This window comes from Phalacrocorax carbo, chromosome Z (genome assembly GCF_963921805.1).
Source record: "Phalacrocorax carbo chromosome Z, bPhaCar2.1, whole genome shotgun sequence".
Classification (NCBI taxonomy): Eukaryota; Metazoa; Chordata; class Aves; order Suliformes; family Phalacrocoracidae; genus Phalacrocorax; species Phalacrocorax carbo.
In genome coordinates, this window is record NC_087548.1 from 85,224,460 (window position 1) to 85,251,110 (window position 26,651).

The 26,651-nt window shown below is 52.3% G+C and overlaps 1 protein-coding gene across 7 annotated transcripts in view; it reads right to left on the reverse strand.

The window, feature by feature from the left end:
- The window catches only part of PAX5 (paired box 5), a 139,261-nt gene that overhangs the window by 70,472 nt on the left and 42,138 nt on the right, over nucleotides 1-26,651 (reverse strand). For all 7 annotated transcript variants that reach the window (XM_064438586.1, XM_064438582.1, XM_064438583.1 and 4 more), the window contains one exon: nucleotides 16,840-17,015. In XM_064438586.1, coding sequence (XP_064294656.1) covers nucleotides 16,840-17,015 — 176 coding nt within the window. The remainder of the gene's footprint in view (nucleotides 1-16,839; nucleotides 17,016-26,651) is intronic.

The following is a 26,651-nucleotide window of genomic DNA, read 5'->3' on the forward strand; positions in this document are numbered from 1 at the left end:
AAGTATAGCCAGCTCCTGACAGGCTGCTAAGGAAGATGGATTATCCTCATTTTTCTGTAAATTTTGTCAATTTTGGAATTCATAAGCTATCAACACTGATCAAAATGTGACCGCACAGCTGTGTCAAAGCGGACGGCGCGGTGGCGGCACGGCTGCCGAGGAGGACGGCTCTCCCCAGCCGCCCGGCCGGGGGCACGCGCTGCGGGAATCCTTCCTGGCTGCTCCCCGTATCTACATCCCACCCACCCTCCCTGCTCCCCCCCGCAAAAAAAAAAAAAAAAAAAAATCAAATAAATAAACTGAAAGAACGCAAATTCTCTGGTGCGCCGATTCACATCACAAAGCGTAATTTATTGCATGTTCTCCCTTTTTATTTATCCCTAAGTAGTAAACACGATTTCCATTCAGGGGGTTCGTTATGTTCCACTCCTACCAGACAATCACGGCACACTTGAGGCAATTGTTTAGCCTCTTCCTCTCAATTTTCCCATTACTGGGAGTAAGTACTGTTGGGACTCTTTAATAGCCCGACTGCAGCCCATATCAATAACAGATGAGGTTTAATCGTCCAACACAAAAATTATTTAGGCTCAGTAAGGACATTCAATGTCATTTGCATAATGGCATTTCTATCCTGAGCACCTAACCCATCGCGCATAAACAAGGCCCTGGGACCATAAATAATAATAAATCATGACGTCCACGCTCCTCTTGCTGTAATAGGAGCCTCTCTTTGTAGAAATTATTTCAGCAGGAAATGGGCACTGTAATTTTAAAGACATGTGGCATCGCACGGGCCAGTAAATCACACCCGTGCGCGCACACACGCACACGCACGCTCCAGCGAGGCTGCCCGTGGCGAACAACAAAACCCCACGGAACAGCAGCGCAGACAGCAGCCCACGCTTGCGGCTGAAATCGCCCCCTTTTTCATTGTCACTATTGTTATTTCCGAGTCAGAGGCAGCACGCTAAATAAAAGCAAGGCGTCAATAGCGCGCGTGGTGCCCGGGCATGTGTACGGGGGGATGATGGACTCGTAAGTAGCCAAATCCCCGCCCGCCATCCCTCACACCCGCAGTCCTTTAGCCTCTCCTGGAAGGTCTGGCGGGAAGCAAGCAAAGACCTGCAGACACCTGCAGGTGTTTTCCAACCAAGCTTTCCACCAGCCATTGCAATCCCCGGCGCCCGGCTACGGCAGGGGAGCCCAGCAGACTCCCTTCCTCTGGTCTGTAAGCAGAAGCCTCCGTCGAAAATCGTGGTAAGGCCACCCCAAGGGAAGTAAACGGACACATGCAACCCGGTGAGCTAAGATGGCTTTTCAGCCTCATCAGGCCAATAACAGGCACCTGGGCGAACAGCGGCAGCACAGCGGTGAGAGCCGGCCTCTGCTCTTGCCAGGATCAGAAGGTTCATCATCGCATGTTCATCCCCAACAGCTCCTTCCTCTCTCTGTCCAAATACTCTTCTGGTTCCTCCAGGACATGAAATGAAATGACTCACCCCAGCTCCCACCCGCCTTCGTCAGCGCTGCCCAGCTCCAGGGCCCCCTGCTTGGGCTCTTCCCCACTGTTTCCATGCCAGAACCCCCCAGTTCAGTCTACTGAGGAATGCAGAAAACGCACAACAAATTTTGCAGGAGCCCCCTCCCAGCGCCGGCACTGCGTGCCCATCCCGACCGCTGCAGCCAGCCACACAGGCACCTCCTCCCCAGGACAGCGTCTCCAACTTCCCCTCTCCCAGCCCTCCTCCTCCTCCTCCTCCTCCTCCTCCTCCGCCCAGGGCAGCCCCTTGCTTGCTCCTCTCCACTCCTTCCTGTGGATTCATGCAGGGTGTTTCCCCTCTCCCCCTCCTCCCCGCGGCTCCTCTCACCCCAGCACGAACTGACCTCTCTGCTCTGGCAGCAGCCTCCGCCGTCCTACGCGCAACGCTAGAAAGGGGGGCACCCGGCTGAAATGAAGCGTAACACACCCGGTTAAAATAAAGCATAATGCATCCCACCCTGGTGGAAAAAGCAGTTTGCTCTTTGCAAACCCAGTACATAATCACTTCATGCCACTCGTTGTCAGAAGATGTTGCTAAAATGCCCTGTTTCTCAGGTCAGGAGCTGGACACTTCACCCCCCCAGGCACAACAATTTCTGCCATAGGAGGAGGGAAAATGGACGATCCTCCATCGCAGTGCCTCCACGGCTTCGACTGAAGCACCTGGCACGGGTAAGGGAAGAAAACACAACCACTAGCACGGTCGACCATTTCCCTACAGAGACATACAAAGCAGAAGTATGAAGGCACACCGGGAACGCGTGTGAAGTTCACATCTTATCTTCTTCATCCTTCCCACCGACACCTCCCGACACTTGAGGAGTCTCGCGCACGTTTGCAAGAACATCCTTTGTGTTTCTGTAACGCTTTCAGATGAACTCTCTGAAGGTATTTCACAAATGCCATCTGAGAATCCTTTCATCATACCCTCCATGTCACATTATGTATTGAGCACAGTAAACCGGTTTCAGAGCGGTACCCCGTGGCAAAATACCCCAGGCAGCATTTGCCACGGACCAAGCCGCCCAGGTAGCCAAAGCCCCCGCAGCCGCTGCAGCTCCGAGAACAGCAAACCTCTACTCAGATCAAAGCCAACAGAGAAAACCACGGTGTCTGCTGTGTTTCATGGCGTGTTGCACAGTCAAACCCGAACAAATCAATACCAACCCACAAACTCATGAATTTCAGGCCACTTTCAAAGTGGGACACAAACACACATTCTTCATTTCCTAAGAGACTTTCACTTTTCCTGTTGGCATCCCTGGGAGCCCAGTGAACCTACGGGGATCAGGAGTCTGCTGTTTTCCATTTTGGGGGTGGCAACTTTCCCCCCAATGCTGAGCTCCCCGTCAAATCCCCAAGTGGAACTGACCTCACCAAAAAACCCCAAATAAACCAAACACGTTTTTCTTTGGTTTCTTCACCTGCGCCCAAGACCGGAATGGGAAGGGCCACGATTTGGCAAGACAGTTTTCTTGACAATGTGTTTACAGAAAAGCCAGAAATATGAGGACAAAATTGTTCCTGGAAGATTCACGAAGCGCTTTCCAGTTACAAGTGCTCGGGGTCGCAGGGCTCGGGAGGCAGCAGGTACCGAACGCTGTGGGGAACAACCCACGCTCTGACAGAGGGCAACGCAACATCCCTTGGCTTGGACCCCTTAACCAGAGCGTTCTGTGCAGCAAACAAGGTGTGCCAGGGAGGGCTTTGGGGGGTGCACAGCGTGGGGACCCCCCTTCCCGTTCACACGTGCCGCAGGCGTGCTTCGTGTCAGCGGAAACCCTTGGCGGGGGAAAATCTGGGGAACGATGCGGTGCTTTCTTTGGTGTGACATTCACTAAGGATTAATGACACTGAACCCCGCTCGTCTTGTGGGGTAAATCTGGAGCTGTTTCTCCCCTTCGCTAATTAGCTGAGACCTGCTGACAACCCAGCCTGACCAGCAGCAGGTCCGGAGCGTGGAGGCTTTGGGACGAGGCACTGGAGAGCCGGGCAGGACAGCATCGCACCCCACCCACCCTGCCTGCGGGGCAGGGAAACGGGCTCCTCCGCTTCAAAAAAACCGCCTAGAAGCATCAGGAGTTGCCTGCACACGGGTACGGGAAACAAAGCAAAGCAGGGGCAGGCTGACCAACGAGTGTGGTATCTATAGGGTACCTATAGGGTGCCGGTTCCAAGCAGAGAGACTGATGACACCCACAGCCTGCGGCTGCTGGAGGCTCTGCACCCCCTCACTACCGTGAAAGGCTCCAGCAAGGGACCATCTACACAGGAAAATCATGAAAGATGACAGGTTTCAGCGAAACATTTCAGTTTTTATCAAAACATTCTCTGTTGGAAAGACAGGTTCAGCCAGACGCGCTGCTGCTGCAATCATCATCGTTTTGCCGCTGAAACGCCAGCCGTACGGAGGCGGCGCGGCGCTGCACACCCGGCAGAACATCTCAACGAAGCAGCGCCAGACCGCCGGAAGGGAAGGCACTGCTGCTAAGACCCCAGCACCCCTGCCACCCCGACCGCTGCCCCAATTCTTATGCCAGAAGTGTCCCTGGGGTCACATTTTCCAACTTTTCTCTACAGTCACAAGAACCAGAGAGCAACCACATGCCTGAACAGCAACACAGACGTGGGGCCTGTGCCTTCAGCAAAACCTCCCGCCGGTGTGCCGCCTCACAACTTGGAAATGCCTGAAAACCGCTCATTGGGCTCATGATCTGATGACAATTTCTCACGTACCTTCATTTTATTTGCTACTTAATCACGTGTCTCACTTATTCAGAGAGCTCCTCATCACTGGTCAAACACTTTTAGCCAAACACAGCATCTGGCAAGTGCGGTTTCTCTGCCTGGCTCCACTCTGCAGCTCCCACTTCAGAAAGGCACCCGCTGCCTCCAGCACCTCATTCTCCCCCGGCGCTCCGGGTACGTCTCTGAACGTCACTTGCCTGGACCGACGCAGAGCTCAGGTCAGCTCTGAGCCTGGGGGGCACTTGTGCAGCAGGGAGAATGAGCAGAGGAAAGCCCTGCCTCTGCAAGGTTGCCCTTATTCAACTATATTTTCAAGGTGAAAGGAGCAGGGCTGAAACTATCACCCTACATGTTAAGCCGCTCTCTTAGCGTAAGAGTTTCCTTCCTTTCAGGTTTAATTATTTTTTTCATTTCAGCGAATTCTGGCGCCACCAGATTTTTAAGCAGCCACTATCCCACTATCCATACAAGCAGAGAGAGATTTTAAAACTAGCCCTTTTTTCTGGAAGCAGCTTAGCTCCACCATTGCTTTTTGTCACCACACAACCACTTCTGTAGGTTCTTTCATTCAATCCTTTCCTAAACAAATGGCAGCCCAAAGCTATGGCATTCTTCTGAACACCCAGCATCTGCACTGAGCAAGCTGCTTAGGCTCCTGCGCGCTGCATCCCAGGCGGCCCTCCATCCTGCGCCCTGGGTGCGCCGCGTGCTGCTCCCCCACTCCCACCACGCCGTGCACGCTTTCCATTGCCACCGTGCGGCGGTTTCCCTGAGTCACATCGCAACGGCTGGAATGAGCAGCAGCGAGCTGGGCATCAAGGCCGTAGGACAATCCAGGCTGAAGGAAGCTCCAGAGGTCCCCCAAAGCAGGGCCAGCTATGGGGCCAGGCCAGGTTGCTCGGGGCTTTATCCAGCTGGGTCTTGAAAACCACCATGGATGGACACTGCACAACTTCTGAGGGCAGCCTCTGCCCTGCCCGACTGCCCGCCGGGGGAAGAAATGCTCCCTTGGACCCTGCAGAGCCCCTCCTGCATCAGCTCATGCCCGTCCCTTTGTCATGGTTTTGGCTGGGAGGGAGTTGATTTCCTTCACTGGAGCTGGTACAGTGCTGCATTTTGCATTTAGGATGAGAATAATGCTGATAACACACTGATGTTTTAGTTGCTGCCAAGCGGTGCGAACGCTAGTCATGGGCTCCTCCAGCTTCCCAGGCCCTGCCAGGGGCACAACAAGCCACGGGGGGAGGGGAGGGGGCACAGCCAAGGTAGCGGCTCCAAAATGGCCAAAGGGATATTTCCGTATATTAACTGGGGGCAGTTGGGCGGGGAGGCAGCGATCGCGTCTCGGGGACTGGCGGCGTCGGTCGGCGGGTGGTGAGTGGTCACATCGCTTATGGGTTTTGGGTTTTTTTTTTCTTCCAGGCTTCATTTCTCTCTCTTGTTATTTTCCTTTTGATTATATTGTCATTGTTATTATTATCATAATCATTATTATTATCATTACCACGATTACTATTACTATTTTATTTTCATTATTAAATTGTTCTTATCTCAACCCATGAGGTTTCTCACCTTGGGCCTTCCGATTCTCTCCCCCATCCCACAGGGGTGGGGGCGGCGAGTGAGTGGCTGCGGGGTGCTGAGTTGCTGCCTGGGGCTGAACCATGGCAGTCCTGTACCCCCACCGTGCTCTGCCATGAAGAGTTTGGCTCCTTCTAAGATGCTTTAGCACATTGAGATCAAGATCTCCAGGTATTCACTAGCTGCGTAGGGAGCATACTTTGAGAAAACCATCTTTGTTGATTAAAGTGACGGACAGATTTAGAGGAAGCCTACGCAATGTAAAACAGCAGTGATTTCCAAACCAAAGGGTGGAAATTGCATTGGAAACCATTCAAAGCCTGTGGAAGCCAGACATGTACTGGGGACTAAGAAGACAAGTCTTGTTCCAAATGCCGGTGCAAGACCTCCCCCTCGAATATAACGTGAGCAGGCCCCGCATTAAATAAAGCAACAGGCAACTGTGTTTACTCACAGACCTGTCTCTCCCTCTCTTGAGGGGCTAACACAGGCACATGGAGGTCAGTCGGTTTTGCTATGGCATAATCTTGGCCGACTAGTGCCGTTACACAACGTCGTCTTTTTCCACAGAGAAAACCAGCTTCAGGAGAATTCCAGATCTATTTCCCTACGCAAGTGGAGCATCACATACGTACACACTGTGGAGTGCATGGATGACTCCCCTATTATTTTTCAAAGAGACAGAGACACGGGCAATTATAATTCTACTCACCCTACTCATATATTACGTTTTGATGTGATACTGAAAATCTGACGGGTGGCCAGTAAATCACTGCTCTCCTTCAGCTCGAGGCAGAGTCCACTGTCTGACTAGCTACTGTGTGCGACTTTTCCTGTAATGACAGACGTCCCATTAGCTGCCTGCTGGTGACATGAAACTGCCGAAGGAAGGCTCTACTGAAAACAAAGATGTGGGTTTTTATTTAAAACTTGCTGATGTGAGAGACCTGGTGTATCTCTCAAAACCAAAAAAAAAAAAAAATTAGCTATTTATTGCAAAACACACGATGAACAAAGAAATGCAATTACCCAAATACAGCTCCCAAAGTGCAATGAAATGTGGACACTTCTGGCAAAGTGCCAGGAGGGGAAAGCTTTTCTCAAGTTTCCCACCTCTGTACGCACTCGTGGAAGCTGTGGCGAGTCTCCTGGAGGGGATGACCCGCTGCCTTGGCAGGACTTTGTGTTCCACCATCATCACGAAGCTCCAGGTATAAAGCTGGTGTAAACTGCTGAGATGAACCTTGGTGACTGGCGAAGCATCCCCTGCTGGTGTTACCGAACAGAAGTGGTGCTAAGGTTGCAAGTTCCAAATGCTTGTTCCTGAGACCCTCAGGGAAAAAGCACACCACGCTCCTTCTCGAGGGCATTTCAGTACCTGAAGAGCCCCCGGCTGTGCACGAACACCTTGCCTCCCGCAGGCTCAGCCGCGTGTGCGCACCGCAGTGCTGGCGCTGGCAGCACCGCCGGGACAGCGGGGCCGGCAGCCGATGACACGGCAGCCACAGGGCCCTCGGCGCTGCCGGCCGGGCCACACGCCACCGGCACGGCCTCTGCGCCGGCCGGCATGCGACCTGGGGAGCCTGCCCGGGGCAGAACACATCCCCCGCTGCGCCCACACAGAGCAAGGAGACCGGGGACAAGGGCAAAGGAGATGTCGGAGCTCCAGACGCAGCAACGCTGGCCTTTCCTTTAACTCAGGAATTTGTGCTTTCACTTACTATCGTATCTGAGTGCAGTCAGGAGGAAAGAAGGGGCCATTAAAAACCAGGAATGCACCGCGATTCCTGAAGGCCTTGTCTGCCTTGGCATTTTGGGATTCCCCCGCCCTGCGGGGACAAGGAGAGGAGGCGACAAGGAGCCTTCTGGGTAGGAAACGGACCCACACTCTCCCCGCCAGCAGCCAGACGTGGTCCCCAGGCAAAGGCTGTGTGAGCAGGGGCACAACCCCCAGCAAGCCCAGTGTGGCAGACTGAGAGGGCAGCAGCATCAGCATAAACCGAGGCCAGCGCTGGGGCTTCTCCAACGACATAACATGCACTGGGAGAGCTCTAGTCTTCCAAATACACCTTAAATCCCTGAGACTCGGGCACTGCTTCTCCTTCCCAGCTTGGTTTCATTGCACTGATTTGGCCACACATTGCTGGGAGGAGAGGGGAGAACCAGGCATGCCCCAGTGGCTCTCTCTATTCACTTTTTGGTCTGTTTCTTCAGACTCTGAACCACTGCAGCCTGGCTGAGACAGAGGTGCTCAGAAGGACAGGAAAGAGCCTGTGGGTTTCCATTCAGGACAGGACGTAACTCTCCCTTTACCCAGCAGAGCAGGGTCAGTGCAGTGAAACTCCAGCTCCGTCCCCCAGCAGCAGCTTCTCTTCGGCAGGGCAGCGCTGCCGGGGCACTGCAGACCCTGGAAATGTTCAGTATCATCTCTTGGAAAATTTTGCAGGAGAAACCCTGACCCTGGGCTGTCCATCACTTCCAGACAAAGTGGGAAAACCAGTCGCCACCTGCTCCCCATGGGGAGGGACCCACAGGAAGGGCCATCAAGCTCAGGCGGGGACACGGGGTATCCCCAGGTCTGCCTGGATGCAAGAGCGGGCATCCCTTGGGTTATCCCACCTGTGCTTCTTCCCACCTCTTCTGCTTACTCAAAGACTGAGTGTTTCAGCTCCAGCCCCTGCTCACACAGGCACCCCTGCACGTCCGTGCAAGCTGCAGGATGCTTTTTGCAAAGCTGATGCTGATGCAGAGAGACATTAGCAGGATACACAGCTCCTGTCACGGTGCTTCCCCAGAAAAACCCCCACCACCGGAGCCCCACTGTCACAGAAAAGACAAGGTGTCACACAACACCGTCTGGCTGTCACCACCCAGCACGACACGTCACAACAAGGGGGCACACGTGGGGAATTTTGTGCAGTCTTCAGAAGCTCACGCACAAGAAAAGGCCTGTAAGGGAGGGCAGAGAGGCAAGGAGGTGAATGGGAGGTGTTGGCCCAAGCAGCTGTGCTTTCTGCTGCTATTTTAAAAGAAAAGGCTTTCTACTCATAAAAGTTGATTTTCAGCAGGAAGGAACACCATGGCAGGTTTCTCTTCTCCTTCTGGACCCTAAAACAGAGCAGACCCAAAAGAGAAGGTGGTGCATTCCCGTCCCCAGCAGCAAAACGGAAGGCTGGAGGGCTGAGACGTGAGACTCTGTCCTGAGGAGGCTTCAGCCCCTCTGGGGCACCATGGAGAAGTCACTGCATACGGCTGCTCTCGCTTGAGCCGCACTGCAGGTGAAACTGCTGTCCTCTCCCCAGCCACTGCTTGTCTTCTTCATCCAGAGAGGAAGACCTCCAGGGACATCACTCTCCTCTAGACAGGGAGTGCACAACACCCTGAGCCCTGTGCTGCCTGTTGGGTCCTCCAGTACCACTGTAATGCAAATCACAGCGATGGCGAACAGGAATAGGGATCCCACACGTGTGTCATGCGCTGAGGGCTCAGCCTTCAGAAGCCAAGGGCCGTTCAGAGCTCTGACCTCCCTGGAGCATCGTGGGGATCCCGCGGATGGAGGAGAGCTACCTGACACCTCTGCAGAATAACCCTGTGATTTTGGCAGGAGTTGATGGCTCCCTGTGAACTGGAGGCTGTGGTTAGCAGCATCGTCTCAGGGCTAGAAGGGCTTTGTGCACAGGGCAGCTCTTGAACAGCCACCTCATGCAGGGAAAATGAGGGTAACTGTAACTGTCACCTCCAAAGAGCTGCTGCTCCTTCCCAGTGAAATGCCCTGTGTTACGGCTGAGTGCTGGTCCTCTCCAGTCCTTTCCTAACCTCCTCAAATTTCAGTGTTACTTGAAGGTACTACTCAGCAAGAAAAAATACCGCCAGCCTGAGATCTCCTTCTGGGTAGCCCCTGACGCCCTCAGAAGCAGCTCCCCCTCTCTGCCGTGTTGATCACCAGTCGGCAGAGACGGGCAGCACGAGGAGCGAGTACGTCTCCGCGGCGCACGCGTGCTCCCGGGGACGCAAGCACCCCGACCCTGCTCCAGGCGAGCACCCTGTCGTGGCTTATCTTGCGCGTCAGCCGCGAAGTCCCACACTCGGGAGAATCAACAGAACGACTGCGGCAAAGGGCCGGCGCCGTGTATCCCACCGAGGGGCAAGAGCACAGCAGGGACCCCGGCGGGGGAGCACCAGCCCACTCCAGCCCCCAGCAGGCTCCATCTCCTACACCCGCCCGCGGGGGCACTGCCCGGGAGGGGACGCGTTCCCTTGCGGGTGGTGGGGGAAGGAGGGAGCCCTGCACAACTTAACCCCCCACAGCCCCCGCACCGGGCGGGGGTCACGGGCGCCCACGGTGCTCCCAGCTGCCGTCCCTCCGCCACCCTGCCCGCCCAGACCCCGCGCCCTTTCCATTCGGTAGGGGTATTGATCTGCTGGCAGCAATGGGCTGGATAATTAGCCAGGAATTAGGGTTTCTATTACAGCCAGGAGGCTGCCCCAGCTGATTTATCACCTGAATAATTTACTGTGATTGAAAGGAAATTAAAATGAACTCCATTTGACAACTGTGCGCTTTTATGGGCTTTAGTGAAGACTCAAAAGCCAAATTAATAGCCTGGTGTTGTTTAATAGTCTACTGAGAGTAAATACGGGAAGGTTTTTCCTCTCCTGATGTGCTCTCTTAGGCTGGATTTTAGAGTTGTTTTTGTTTCCCCTCCCACCAATAAAGTCACAGACTGGATCAGAGGAGGTTTCAGCTGGGAGAGGCGCAGATGTAAAGACCACAGAACCGCCCTTGCTCCCTGCTCCTCTTCACGCTGCCAACGCTCGCCCTCACCTGCCCATTTCTGCAGGCCGAGGGGCTCGCGGTGCCAGCAAAATGGGGGCGGGCAGCAGCACCCGCCGGCTGCCCCCGCTGGCACCAGCACCATCACCAGTGCAGCCCACCAGCGGCCGACCCCGGCCACCCCCCGCCGGCGTGGGATGGGGGGCTGGCTGCCGGCACGGCGGTAACAGCCACCTGCAAACCCGTCCCGCGCCCTGCAAGCCCCGATCGCTGCGTCCGCCCGCCGCCCCGGCGGAGCCCACTGACGAGCTCCGACGGGTGCGGCGAGCCTTCCCGTCCAGCTGCCTGCCGGGCTCCTGCCTGCGGGCCAGGAGCAGCCTGCAGAGCTGCCAGGTTGATCCTCAACTCCACTTTTCACCTTTTTTCTTTTTTTTTAATTTCCCCTGTTTTAGCATTTGTGTCCATTTGTCAAGCCACGTGTAATTGTCTGTCTCCCTTTTTCACTTGCTCCTCATTTACAGCACCCTGCCACACAAGCCATGGGTAAGAGCTGGCATCTACACCCTCAAATCATTTCTGCAGGTGGCAGATCAAGGAAAGATTTGGCTCTGGACATCCAAACATAGCCACGAGTCAGTGCCATAATTTCCACTGTTACTGGGCACACAGAGTTTGGGGAAGAAACAAGCAAATATTAGCTCTGCATTTGTCATTGCCAGTCTCAGGGTGTTTTCAGAAGATCCTCAGGAGCCACTGTCCACCCAAACGTAGAATCACTCAGGAAAAAACGTATAGTTCACACAAACAGGAAAATGAGCCACGCTTTCTGGCTCTAGCTGACTTTTTCTGACTCTTCCTTTAGCTGACATATTTCTACCTTTTCCCTGATACTCCTAAGACCAAGCGCCAACGCTGTCAGGAGGGCTGTGCATCTCCGTGCTCTCAGGAGCTGCATTCCCGAGGACACACCGTCCAACGCAGCGGCTCGCAGTGAAACACAAACTTTCGTCTTTCCAAGCTGGCAAATACTTGGTCAGAAAAAAAGTGAAACTTGAAGATTTTCAAAAGGTCTTATGTCCCTCTCTTGGTCCGTTCAGAGAACTCCTTCATTGCACCTCTCTCTGAAACAAAGGGCAGTTGGGTTTTAACTTCATGCAATTTTTCCAATTTTTTTTCAACTTATTACTAATTTTTTCAGGTTCATTAGTTACCCAAATATCATCTGCCTGTGCTTATCTCCAGATCCAAACTTATCTGCACTGCGTGCCATGAATAAATATATTAGTATATATTTGCCAGATTACTAGTTTCTACCTAAGCCCAGGATGTCTACATCTTATCCAGAAATGAGTCTGAGAACCGACATTTGGTTTAGTTCCAGCTAAAAGCACTGGAAAAGCACCAGAAAGGGCCTGGGAATTATCTGCTATTAGCAGCGAGCAGTTCTCTTTTAAGTCAGTGACCTACATAGTGTTGAATCTGGTCACATCATGTTATGCCTCATTATGGCCCTGATCTAAAGTCTATTGAAGTCAATAGAAATATTCCTCTTGGCTTCAATGAGTATTCGATTGGACCCATGTGTGAAGCTGAAAATACAAGAGAATCCATTTCTGTTGTGGACAGAAATCCAGCATAGATAATTCTCTTCTCTATTCTGAGGAAATTAATGCACTGCCTCTCCTGTCGAGCCGATCCTGCTGTATATCCTTTACGCGACAGTCCTCCCCTGTAGAGGCATTAATGCCACTCTCTCAGCCACCAAAACCACATCGGCCTGTGAGCCCCCAGCTTGCCCCTGCCCCCGTCCAGCCTCCTACGCCTGAGCCCCCGACCTGGCACCTGTTTCCCAGGTCATGATCTCCAGGAACATCTCCCATGCTTTAACTGGCAAATGCCATGAGCCAATGGTTCACCCGAGCGATGCCACGGCCTGGGGGGAGCTCCTCCGCCCTTCTGGCTGGGAATCACGGGAAGCCACAGGACAACCGCCCACACAGAGGGGTTTGCTGAGTACAGCCAGCACCTCCAGTTCCTCCAGCTGGGTTCTCCAAGCGGACTAGGCACTGGAAAACTACGCCACTCGGTGTAGCAGCTCTGTGCATAGGAAGGACACGGGATGAGAGACAGTCCTGGACAAAATGGAGTTGTTGTTGCCGCGACCACGAACGGTGGGGTTTTACCCGCGCCGGGGGCCAGGTGGGAGCAGGGCCGTCAGCCACGGACACAGCCTTGCAGGACAACTCCGGGGCGGGCAGGCGAGAGCCGCTCCCGCGTCAGCACAGCTTTGCTCCAAGGGAAGGCGGGATGTCGGCTGCGCCAGCGGTGTGAACTGCCTCGCGGAGCCCAGAGCCTGTCCCCAACCACACCAACAGGCGCAGAGGGGAGAGCAGGAGCTGCTGCCAATCCAGGAGGCAGACGCTGCGAAGGCTTTCCTTCGCCAGGACCTGGGGATTACGTGACATTCAAGCCATGGGCTTTGTCCCGGCCGACGAAAGAGCTGCACGGTGCTGGCGGCCAGCAGCCATGAGCAGAACAGCGGTGCAATGGTGGTGGTGTAAAGACACCATTATGGGCACTTCAAAATCTATGCCCAGAAATAGGTGAAATCAGTTTTCCATGAACATCTATAGCCAGTGCAAATAAATCACAGGCTGTTTGCAAAAAAATGAGCACAAAAGGGCACAAACTTGAGGGAAAGTCATTCATTTTATACACGGATTCATGTTTATAGCACATTTCTTTGGGGGGAGGTGGGCCAGAGTGCTTCTAGGGTGCTGACTTTATGCCTTGGTTGCTGCCCCGTAACACAGACCTGAGAGGGCTCGACTCCGCGGGCACAGCCAACCCTGAGCCTCAGGCTCCCCAGCTCCCAGCTGCTGGACTTCACCTGCCACCGAACATTTCTTACCCTCTACCTGTGCAGGTATCACACACCTGTGCTGCAGAGCACACACCTATGCACGCAGAGGAGGCAAAATGAGGCATGTAATAGGAGATGCCTTACTTTTGCCCCCTGATGCAACCAGGCTGACACAGTCTGTAGTTATATGAACCCATGGTGGGATCCCTGCCTCACCCAGTGCACGCGATGGGCCCGGTTTCTGAACAAAGGACTGTCCGGTATTTTATTTTCCTGTCGTTGTCCAGCAGTTGCCTTCTCTCTCAGCATTGTATGAGCCCTTCCCCAAAGACAAGTATTTGTTCTCTGTGAGCCTCTCTGTAGAAGGCACGGCTTACAGCAGATGTGAAAACTCAGGTGGCGCTTGTCAAGAGCAGAACATGTTTTCAGATGACAAACAACTTATGGGTCTCTGTTTTATACAGGTAAACTGAGGAAAACATTAAGGGTGGAAAAGTACAGGAAATAGACTGGAAGCACTCAAAGTAAAGGGTTTGGCAGTGGCGAGCAAGCACTCCCACATGGCCCATCAACACATCTACCTACATGAGGGGCAGCGTACGCTTTCCAACAAGCAAGCCCAAATTTTGCTCCGAAAATGCACCTGGAGGACTTTGGGCAGGTCGGTCCAGCCTTCAGCTGGGGACCAAGCATGCTGAGGTTGCAAACGCTTTGCTGTGCAGAAGGGACCTGTCCCACCACGCCACACCTCACCGTGACCAAGGGACTGTTCCCAACACACAAGTGAGAGGGAGACAGAGAGGAGCCACGAAACAAGAAGAAAAAGGAACTTCCTTGTCTAGAGAACAGCAATTCTTCCAGTAAAATACCTGGAGCCCTCCGCATGTGAACAGCACAGGGACATCAACAAGTTTTTGTGCCCGAGTAACATTAGTGATATTCAGCTGGCTGCTGCTGGACCATGTTTCTAATAAAACAGAAAAGCACTGGGTCAGCAGCTTCTACTAGACGTCTCCCCACATCTCATCTCTACGGGGAGGAGCATCTTTTCCTCATTTTCCTCCACAGAAATAGCTCAGGACTCCACACATCTATTGCGACTTAGCTCCCAATGCACGGCTCCGGGCTCAGTGGCCCCCTGGACAGCCAGATGCTGGAGGCAGGTCTTGGTTTACTACAACAATCTATTGCAGGGACAGCTCTGGTTTTCCAAGTCACATCATTAATATTCTCAGTATTTTCTTTCTCATTGATTTCTTTGGCCTTACTAATTGATCCAGACAGCTGCTCTGCTTTGGTTAAGTATCATGACAGCTTTGCTTGTCTCGCCGAAGAGGTAAAACATGACTGCTTCAGTAAGCAGTGGAGTTCATACTGCATCCTTGTGACCCAGAGCTAATCATACGCATCACATGCATTCACATAAAGTTACACTTTACACACCACCAGAAAGAAGCAGCCAAGCCCAAACAGCCACGAGCCCTTAGCCACAGCCCAGTCCTCCAAGCCCAAGCAACAATGCTCACCTACATAACAGCAAACAACTACAAACTCCATCTGTAATTAAATTTAAAACGCCTAGGCAACGCAGTTCTGCTAAGCACCTTTTGTACCTCATAATATCACATTTCTCAGCATCTGGTTGACTTCCCAGGGCATGCAGAGAGCACCCTCTTAACCAAATTAGTAGGGGCATTATCTCCAATCTTCACTCTCTGTCAGCACAGCCATTCTAGTCACAGCTGCTTACATGGACCCGGGGAGATCCTTCACCAACAGCCAAATATCCCATCTCTGACTGTCAGGATGATACTTCAGCAATATCCTCATTCAGTTCTCCCATTCTTCCTATTAAACCAGCAAAAGTTTGTCCCTGGGTAAGCGTTCGGTGCTGGACTGTCTCCCCTGAGCTACAGGGACATGGCTCCCAGACTCCAGAACACAGAAACGAAGCAACGACCCGCTTCCACCACCGCTCTCTTCGTAATGACTTCTTGGGTGTATAACAGTTAAAGAGGGACAGATCTAACACCACACACGTTCCAGGTGACCAACTGGAAAGGCTGGAAAGGCTGGCTGCAGGAGCGGGCCCAGTGCCTGCCCTCTCCCGCATCCCCGGTGTTCAGACGGGACAACCACCATCTAGTGGTACGTGAAGGCCATTTCACCTTCCAGAGGCACTGCTTCTTTGGCTTTCCTAACGAGTTCCTTAAAAAATCAGAGGGACCCCAGCATCTTCCCCATCTTTTTCCAGCTCGCGTTCAGACCTGCAGCGCTCCTCAGCAAATGAGAACTAGGGAAAACACAAAACCAGCAGAAGCTGGTGAAAAGCAAGTGGGTCTAGGAAAGAAATAACTAATGACAGATGTGAGCTTAAAGGCATGAGGTATTTCTACCCTACTGTATGACTTTCAGCATAAGTAAGTGATTTTTCAAACTATTTATACCAACACATATTCCTTAACTGGAGCCACGATGGTAGCAGGCTGCCATGAGATAATCTCCAGCGGCCCTCTAATGTCTAGGTTCCTCCAAGGGAAATGAGTGGTTGTCTGCAGTTTGAGAAGTCCATCCACCTTGCTAAAAAGCAGGTTTAATATGAAGAACAGTGAAGATTAATGGCCAAATACATCATTAAGTAGCAAGCTATACCGATATTGCTGCTGACAGCAGTATATTCATTTCTACCTCCCTCTCAGCAGCTAAATTAAAGGCTGCCGCCCAAGAAGAACACAGAGAGACATAGCTCATCAGTTTTCACATGTGCTTTGGTATTGCGCCTGCAAAAATGGAACTGCCCCAAAAAATTAGTGCTGAGTCCTTCTCAAACACACTGCTAACCTGTAGGTGCAACTGATTTACGTTCCCATGCTAATTGGGTGTTTCTCTCAGCAAATGGCCAATTACATGCCTAATAAGCCATTTCTGGATACAAAAAAATCTGATTTCTGTGTACAGTCGTGCTAACTATGAACCAAAATTAGGTGCTGGGTTTTGCAAGTCTTCTCTTCTTACCCACATAGCATGCTTTTGATCTAACAAACGCATTAGAAGCTGTGATGCTTTTTAAGCACTCATTTGACGTAACTGGCTGAGATCAGCTGTAACTTCACACCCAAACACTTGCCAATGTTTACACAACAAGTATTTTCCTTCATTTTTTAATCCTCTGTCTTTTACGGCTAACGCGCACTTCGCTGAAGAGCTCCATGCAACACCTGTTTCTCCACGTTTTTCTGCTGAGGCTGAGAAGTGTTTGGTGGGGTCCACCGAGCAGACCCCTGCCAGCAGAAAGCCTATCAGGAAGACATTGAACGTGCGCAATAGTACCTGCTCTGGTTTGATGGGCTCAGTTGTTGTGAAAATGTCAGAATAATGTTGCCTCTCGAAGACTCGATCCAACACTTCTAGCTGCTGCTGGGTGAAAAGGTCTCCTCGCATCTGTTTCCGAAGAAAATCTCTGCCTGGGAGAGAATGGCCGTTTGGTACTGGAGAGTCCTGAATACCTTTCAAAGAGGAGAGAGAAGACAAAGAATAAGTAGGTATCACAGTGGTGAGACCTGCAGAGAGGTCTCTCATTTTATCCCTTGCACAGGTGTGGGTACGGGTATGGTGACACCACAGGACTCTGACCGAAGGTTACAAGCAAGACGCTTATTGCCAGAAGATGCGCTGACCAGTCTTCCGTTACAGCCAACCCTCAACACCATTTACCATCTGTAATTTCACACAAAATTTAAAGGCGGGACAAAGGATTATGGTCACGTCTTTGCTTGCATCACTTTTACTGCACCACCTGAGAAGCTGCCTGGTCCGTGTGGATGCAGGAGGGCATGGGAGGGTAAGTACACCACTTGATGCCCCACAGCCACAGTCAACCTGGGTCAGCACTTCACGCCTTTCCTGCGGTACCTGCAGCCTGGCTCAGCTCCACCTCGTGCCAAGCCCTGAGCCACAGAGTGCTCATGTTGGGAAGCAGGGGCAGAGAGTCCAGCACCACCTCCCGCGGGCAGCATCTGGCCAGGCAACCTCCAAAGAGAGACACTACCCGCGCCACACTGAGATGGGGCGCCCCTGGGGCTCAGAGCCACCCCTGCAACACCCCCGCACGGCCTGACCCCATGCACTCTCCTGGCACTGCAATCTCACTTTCTATTTCTTAAGCTTATTGGCATGATGAAAGCCCGGGCTCCAAGGCGTGTTTTTGCTCCCTCCCCGTTGGCAGAGATTTTTAGCAGAAGTGACTGCCCATGGCTGAAAAGCCATGAGACAAGTTTGAGGAATGTTTAGATTGGCAGTTCAAAAACATCCTTGCAATACAGGGGCTTGTTTCAATTTGCTTTTTGCAGATTCACAGTGGTTTTCTACTTTTCCTTCACCTGTCAGTGATAGAAATGTATCTTTTACGAACTGAAAGCTGAGGTCTGCAGTATTCCCAGGACTCCAGGAGGTGGAACTCCAAGAACAACGGTAAATACCAGATTTCTTCTCCAGATGGCAACACCACACTAGACAGAGGCAGGAAACATTTTAAAAATAGAATCCTGCTGCCAAGATAGTTTTGAGGAGCAGAATTCAAATGCACCCATAACGACAAGATTTTCATGAGCGTTGCAGTGGCTTACTGTCCAAGTAGTCTGCAGAGGAATAGCATCACTCAGACCTCCTCTGGCAGATTCTGCATCACGTGTCTTAACAGCAAGGATCAGAGGCAACCTGTGCAAAGACACCCTGCTGCTGTAGACACCGGTTTTGTCCCCAGACACGTGCTGGCCATCAGTAACATGGGCGACGCCCAGTGGACAAGGTATTTCACACAGGACTATTGATTTGAGGTCATCCTCCACCACAGCTGGATTTTGCAAAAAATTTTGTGTATCCAGAAAACCAGGTGGCTTTAAGGCTCTTCTCTCAAACTGGGGGACTAACACACAGGAATACTTTTTCGAGGTAGGTCACTCTCTGTAACAAACCGCTTGCACTGAACAGGCATTTGAGGTGAGCAGTCAATGCTGGACACTTCTTCCAAATTTTAGTTCATCAATTTAGGCAACAACAGCTCTATGTTTACCTGTTTAGACAAAATCATGCAACTTAAATCAAGAGTAGACAACGTTAGGTTTTATACAGTGCAAGGATCACTTTATCCCATGCAGCAAAAAAACCCTGAACCTGTCCTCTGAATAGAAACTCTAAGCATATGTACAGAGCCATGAAAAAATACAAAGGGATATAAGAGCACAGTGCATCTTTAAATCCCTTTTTTTTTTTCCCCCACTATTCTAAATCAAATAATATCTAATAGACCTAGTGCTGGGTTTAGTCAACCATGGCTTATAAAATTAAAATTCTGGTTGCTAGCTGCATGGTAGCAAAAGGCCAGGGAGACCCCGTCTCTCGAGCACAGAAACACTGGCTCTAAATTTCAGGTTAAACTAATGTTATTCACGATTTGGCATCAAAGTTAAAGCTTTATGCAGTTTTGGTCTAAAGGGGGTGATGAAGGGAGTGAAATGATCCAAGACGTGGTATGACCTGGAAAATGTTCTTGGCGATGCCAGTACAGTTTGTGCGTTGTTTATACACCCAGAGATCAGGTGTATAATGAGCCCCATCATATTTAAATACGGAGCAGCCAACTCGCATTTCACCGGCAGCGCTTGCGTCACGGAATGCAGCGCTGGACTTTTGCGGGGTGAGTAAACTGGGATGCAGGAGCCAGATGAAGACCAAGCCTAGCACAGCAGCTTAGCCGGGGACAGGCGCCGGGGCCGGGCTGGGGCAGCGTCGTGCTGGGATCTGGGCTCCCACCCCAGTCCGGAGCACGATGTCCACGGGCGGCGCAGCATGGGCACAGACAGAGGCACCGCTACGGGCCCGCGGTGCCGCTCGGCCACATCCACCCCCAGCTGCCCTTCCCCCAAGGGGCAGCGAGGCAGGGGACCGCCCAGGTGCCTGCCACCAGAGCACCCCGAGAAATACGAGGAAGAGGAGGAGATCCCCCTCTGCAGTGGGAGCCCACAGACAAACACCGTACCAGAGAGACGGGGGAGCGAGCCAGCGGATGAGGTGCCTTGCTGCACAGCGCCGGGCAATATGCAGGGGATGAAATCCCATGGAGGCGGCGGCGCGGCTCCGGAGGGGCTCGGTCTCAGGGTCAGGGCTGGCTGCGGTGCTGGAAGCACCACCTGCGCAGCCAGCCAGAGAGGGCCGCCCCCCGCAGCCCTGCACGTCTCCGCTGCCACCTCCGCGTGCCGTCCCAAAGGTGCGAGACGGGATCGGCCCGAGCCGCGCCTGCCAGGGCACCCCTGAGCAACGCACGCAGGGCAGGGACCCGGGCAAGCACGGGGCAGGGCTGGGGCCGCCACGACGGCTTCCACTGCCCACAGGGTCCGGCACCTTTGTGAGGGGAGTCCGGGAACCCCCCAAACCTGACTCGCCCTCGTCATTGCTCCCTCTCTGCACCCCGTTAACGAAGGGGTAGCTTGTTCTCTCGCACTGTGCTTCCCAAACGCGGACTAATTGCAGGTAAGAGCTGCATTTCGCTGCACGAGTAAAGGACTTTCTGTACGCTGCACATGACACCTGAAAGTTCGTCAAGGTCTTTGGGATGCATTTGGCTGTTAGACATTATATAAATGTGAGATAATTACCATTAGCATTATGCATTGTTTGAATACACTAGAATATCTTCGATAATTAAAATACTGTTGGCAGGTTTGAAACACTTTGGGTTATAAATAGGCTCCAGGGAGTGGTAAAAACATTTTTCATATAATCAATGCACCCACCTAGGAGGGTTATGTTTTGTTGACAGTAGCACTACGTGTGTACCTACCTACTCTGCAAAACAATTAGTTCCCGGTCCAATGGCATCTTTCCAGAAATGCTAATGAAGAGCACAGTTATAATGCTCTCCTTAACACAAAAGAGGACATTCTCCTCGGACAAATGTTTCGTCCCTCATCTCTAGCAGATTACACGATGGGACAAGATGGTGCTGTTAGACCTCAACTTTCCGAACTACCTGAGATGCGCCACGCTGCCCTCCCAGCACGAGGCCAGAAGCATCGTGCCTCCTGGGGATGCACCGGCAACCGGTGCATCCAGACCTGCCCTGATGGCCCAGGGAGAGCCCCAGAGCTCCAGCACGTGCCGGAGCTGCTCCGGCTGCCTCCCCACGGTCTGATCCAAGTCCCTCGCAGGCATCCAGCCCCGCTCCGGAGACCAGCTCAGCTCTTCTTAGGCACGCACAGCTCGGAGCATGATCCAGCTTGCAACGTGCAGCGGGAGGACTCGCCGGGTCTGGTACATCTCTGCATGGGGCAGGGTCCCGGTGACACCGCCCCGTTCCCGAATTTACCGGCGGCATTTGTTAGGTGTGGGAAAAAGCAATCACTTCCCACTCCGGGCTGCGCGGACGCCTGCTTCCCTGTTGAATCTTACCCAGAAAAATGACCCGTGGTTTCACAGCAAAAGCTGGGCACTCTCCTAAAGAAACTGCCCTGACTTGGAACAGCTGAAGCCTAACATAATGTTAATATTACACACTAGCAAAGGCTTCCTATGGCTAACCAGGGTCTGAACAGTCCGGGAGAGTCAGGCACAGAACAGATCCGCTCTGAGAAGAGGTACCATGCACGGTCGTGCTGACAAAAGGCTGCCTAAATGGTGTGGCTATCGTCCAGAAATACTATGTCTTCATTAATTAAGAGCCAGTTATCTTCTGGGGACCTAAGCAAACAGCAAAATCAGTTTAAAGAATTTGATAAATTGTGATCTAATTTTTTTAGCATACTTGTTAAACACTTGTCCAAGACAAGCTTTCTGAAACAGCAGGAGAATATTTGAAATTGCTACATACACCTAAACCAGATTTTTAGCGATACACACAATGTAAGTCCCTTGATTTAAAATAGTGGTTTGCTTATACATTTCTAAAACTACCAACCGAAATAAGGAGAACAAATGACCCTAGACGCTATCTTCACAAAACACTAGAGCCTGTTTAAAAGCCCAAAGCTCAGTATTAGAAAAAAGGAAAAGATCAACTCCGCCTTGCCTTTTTTTATCCAGAGAGGGACAACAGCACAGTTTAATTACTGAGTGATGAAAAGTCACCATCAAATAGCACCGGACAGACCTGCCCTGGTCTAAACGAGTGCAGCGCCAGTAAAGGACCTCAGCCAGGTGACAGCGGCTGAGGAACTGGTGCCATCCACAAATCCAACTGGAATAATGTTTCCAGTGTTATTAATAGCAACGATGTACCATGAAGTGCTCCGCGGTGCACCCGCCTGGTGCGATGCACTTCTGAAGAAAAAGAGAATCTTCTGGTTTCGGGTTTCAACCAACGTGGTTTTACAGGGTTAATCAAGGAGGTAAATAGCTAGTGCCATGAACAGCCCATATTCATAAAGGACACGGTTTCTGTCTCTAATTTGTACTGTCCAACTTCATTACCTGGTATCATACCTAATTACTCCACCTTATAGGGAAATGCAGGCTAATTAGGAAGGATGTTATTCACCACATTTTAAACATTATGAAGCAAATGAAATATTACCAGGAGGCAAAAAGGTGATTTGTTTCCTTGTAGCATGCCTGTAAATTAGTCCAGAGAAGATAAAGACTTTGTTTAATTACCATTTGGAAGGCTTTGTTTAAAACAGAAACTGAATTTTCATGCCACCTTCCTGGGATTCTGTGCATTTGGCAGCCAGCAGCCTCAAGCTCTTCCCAATAAGGCGCCAGTATCAGGACTGCGTACATGGTGAGAGTTCTTTGCATTTGCACTGCTTGAGTTTTCTAAGCACTGTTATTTATTTTTTCAAAGGACAGTATCACTAAAAAGAAGCTTCATATTTTGAAGTGTATACAGCTGATCATCGCGCAAATATTTTCAAGAGAAATCGCTATATTTCACGAAGATAGGTATGGGTTTTGCGGTAGATCAAAGTGAGAAAGAGGGGAAAAAAAAGATAAATCATCAGAGATCCAAAAATACTTTTCATTTGGAGAAGATATCAGGCCATTTCGGTGGCACTGATAGAGTCTCTGCTCTGTCTCCATTACCCACTGAAGGCAGCCGGAGTCAGGAGCTGACTACGCTAGATTATATTCCCTATAAGATGGTCACCAATATATATATATATGATCTTCAACCTCTATTGATTGACCAATTTCACAAGCAAAGACTGGTGAAATGAAGCTGAAATGAACATCATGCTTTAACTCATTGAACCCATCAGGCCTGAGTTAATCTCACTGCCCACTGTCTCTGATAGAATTCAATTGATCAATCATGTTTCGGTGATAGTACCATTTCAGTGGCTTATTGCTTCTTCATTTCAAGGCTTGACCTGTTAGATATACTTGGACCATCTCTGCTCCTCCTGGAGACACAGAGACCAGCATCTGCCGACAGCAGTGCATTGTCCTGCCTCCTCCGGGCTTGGAAAAACTCCAGGGGTTTTGCTGAACGCTCCCACCTTTGCATTCTGCTGTTATGGGTATTTTACTGATTTCACAGTCGGGATGGGTGTGAGGACACGAGGAGCCCACGTGGCCTGAGCCACCTGCCCTCCGGTCAGCGCCCACCTCCTCCCACCCCCCCGCCATCCCCCACTTGGACAAGCAGGAAAAACGCTGGTTTTGTGCTGCGGCCGCCAGCCATGGCACGAGCTGCAAACCGGCCTCTGAGCTCGCACCTTTCACTGGGCGCTGGCCCGGCCGGACACTGCTCAGCGCATCTGCGGACCCCGCAGCAGCAGAGCCGGCCAGGCAGTCCCCGCACCTGCGGCTAGCGCTGGGTGGCAGGGGGTCTTCAGCCATTTCCCACCTGTGTTTAAATGCCCCCAGCCTCCCCTCCGTTCTGCCCTTTGCTCTGGACGGTAACCTCGTGCTGCCAGAGCCAGGGGCCGTTCAGGCTCTGCTGCTACCTTGGTCCCAGCTGCCCTCACCCAGCAAGGGGGGTCCCCAACTCCTGGCAAGGTGCCTTCACCCCACGCATGGTCTTGTGAAACAGGCTGCATCTCCCTGGCCCCCAGCGGTGACCCCTGAACACGCCGCTCCCAGCAGCAGTGGCTGCTGCCCGGTGCCTGCACACCCAGCCCTGTGTTTGCACCAGCTCTGGGGAATGGAAGAGGTAAGATCGAAGTACCTGAGCGGCATCATTGGCCTGTCAGTGCTGCTCCTCCTAAAATGCTCGGCAGCACAGCCATCAGCACTTTCATCATCAACCAGCCACCTCTGGTCCTTCGCTTAGAAGTGATGGAGCTCCCCTCCACTGTGAGAACATTTGTCTCTGCTCCCTAGGGCAGCTGGAGGTCCTCCCTGACGCCAAGCTGTACACCCACGAGATGTACGAGCTATACCCATGCCTGTACACCCACGAGATGCCACCCCGCAGCGCTATTGCGCACCCAGGGTGCAAATCCACAGCTGCAAAGGTGCTTACAGGCATCACCAAAAAAGGGGGTTTTATTCAAAAGAACAGGTTTCCCATGAGATTATAGCTTATCGTCTCCTACAGTGATGCTAATCCCACAGTAGCCACATAGAAATTTTATGATGTACCTCCTAGTTTGTGCTAGGAAAGCCCTGCAGCAACCACCATCCCACACTTGGAGAGGCTGGCAACAGCGTGGGTGGGACCCTGCACCTCGGCAGCCCGAACGCGCGTGAACCCGACAGCCTACACGTCTGAACAAACACTTGTGCAAATAGTGCCACTGAGTGGAGCCGGATTGCTTGTGCACCTGCCAGGGCTGTCAGCAGGAGGGATGCCGCTCACGCCGCCAGCTTTGCACACGCGGGGTGCAGCCCCGTCCCTGCTGCCCCCCGCCCCGCTTGCAGGCAGGCTGATGGTGCCTGCGGGCTGGAGGGCTTCCAGCCGGCCACGGCAAGCCTTGCTGCGCCGCGAGCTGCAGCAAGGGCTGCGGAGGCGGAGGGGAGCCAGGCACCCCCGGGCGCTCTGGACCATCCCCTGCAACGCTCCAGGACAGCAGCAAAGCTCGCCACAAAGACGTGCCCACCCCAGGGGGGATCTCAGCACGCAGAGACAGCGGTCTACGGAGCAGCCTGGGTTGTCGTCCAGACCATCCCAAGCTTGCAAGCCATCAGCCTCCACGCAGCGCCCTCGAGGAGCCATGGTCATACCCACGGCCACCGGCCCCACCACCGGGCAGAGCTCATCGGAGGACGGTGGCTCGAGGGAGTGACAGAGCTGCTGGGCGTTTTGCGATTGCTCTTATGATGCAGTTTAAAGTATAAAAAGCAGCAAAAATTACGTCCGTGGCACCTCCCCCGGTCCTCGGTGGGGAATTCCGAAGTGCGGAGACAGAAGCTAAAAGGAAGAGGCTGAGCAGGGTGGCGCGGAGGCCCGGCGCCCAGCTCGCACACGGCGGGCACGTGCAGTCCCCCCGCAGCCCTGGGGGCTCAGGGCACTGCGCGCACCCGGACGAGCCCCTGGGACAGCAGGACCCCTCTGCCAGCTGCAGCCCAACGCGGGAACACGCTGGTATTATGACTTCTGTATTATTTAAGGGGAGATGTAACTGCAGTAATGGTATATATAAAACGTCATGACAAGTTTATTAACAAATGATTGCGAGAAACTGACCCTTCTCCTAATCCGTTTTTGTGAACGGTGCTCAGCAGCAAGCTGTGGAGACATGGTCTTTATGCCAGTACCCCCAGCTCAAAGTGTGTTTTTAGATGGCTGTGATAAGCTCATTCAAGCAACTTTAGCATAGTTTATACCTACTTTCATACCATGCTGTAACACACCTTTTCACCATTTCTTTCAAAAAAAAAAAAAAGATCTCTAGATATGCTTGGGTGACACAGACTAGAGCAGGCTGGAGATGAAATTGCGCTCTGCACATCTGTGGAAATGCCAAACTGGCCTCTGGTTATGACTGGCTGGGAGATGATTTACCGCTCCAAAAATCTGGCCGCCAAAGCACAGAGCAGTGGTGGGACACGCAAACGCAGCCCGACGGGGTCTGCGCGAAGAGGAGTGACCGCTGCGCACCATAACTCTGCGGCATTTGCTGTCCTGGTGGAGCCAAACACAGCAGACGCCGGAGCAGAAAACGGACCCGCGGGAGCCAGCGGGAAGCTTGCGCACCACGAGCGGCTGGCACCGCGCACCCTGCCACAGCTACGGCCTGCGTGGGCCCGACAGAGACGGCCAAACTTCTGCCCTCCCCGGGAACTGACACTTGATGAGAAAAATACAGGCTATTCAGCGGGCATCAGTCAAAACCAACCTTCACGTGCAAGCTTAAAACAGCAAAGCGTAATCTCCACGTAACACCTTGAATTCTGCAATCAGCACTATCCGGGAAACTTACCCAGGGAAAACAAAAGCGGTAAAGAGCTCACTCGCATCCCTCCCGCTTGATGAGCCGAGCTGAGAAGCACCAGGAGCGCTGCCGCCTCCCAGCAGGCTGACCGCTGGCAAACCCTAGGCAAGCTCTCCCCGGGAGGAAAGCCTTCCTCCGCTGCGCTGCCACAGACCTTGGCAAAGCCCCGAAGAAACGCAGAGGACTCCCAAGCAGCGATGCTGGCCTTCCTAAAATGCAGATTCCTAAAAAACATTCAAACAGTACCACCAACCTATGACACAGCTGGATTTACTACATGCAAAGGAGGGAGAAAGACTGCAGGGGACGCAGCTCGCTCCAGCAGCAGCATGGCTGCAGGCTGCAGACGGATGCTGCGCGCCCTCCAACAAGTGGAAGGTGTCCGTCCACGCTCTCTCTTTGACTATCCACAAACAGCACTCACGAAAAGCTGTTAATACCTGCAGATTTTTCTTGTGCATAGATTAAGCAAAGCCTTGTTTTACAAAAGCAGGAACTGTGGTCTCAAGCCTGCAAATGTGCATGCTTAGAACGAAGCAATGCCTCAAGAGAAGTCAGCATAATGGCTTACAGGTATAATGCCAAACAGGAATAGAGCACCGTTATAAAATACAGTATAACGTGCACCTACAGATTTTTACAAGTTACACAAAGTGCGACTTTAAAGATATTTTTATATATTTTTTCCACATGCACTAGCCAGGAGAAATTAACTGTTTAAGATCCTCCACGGCTGTGTAATGTGGGTTTTCACACCTCAAAAATTTCCGT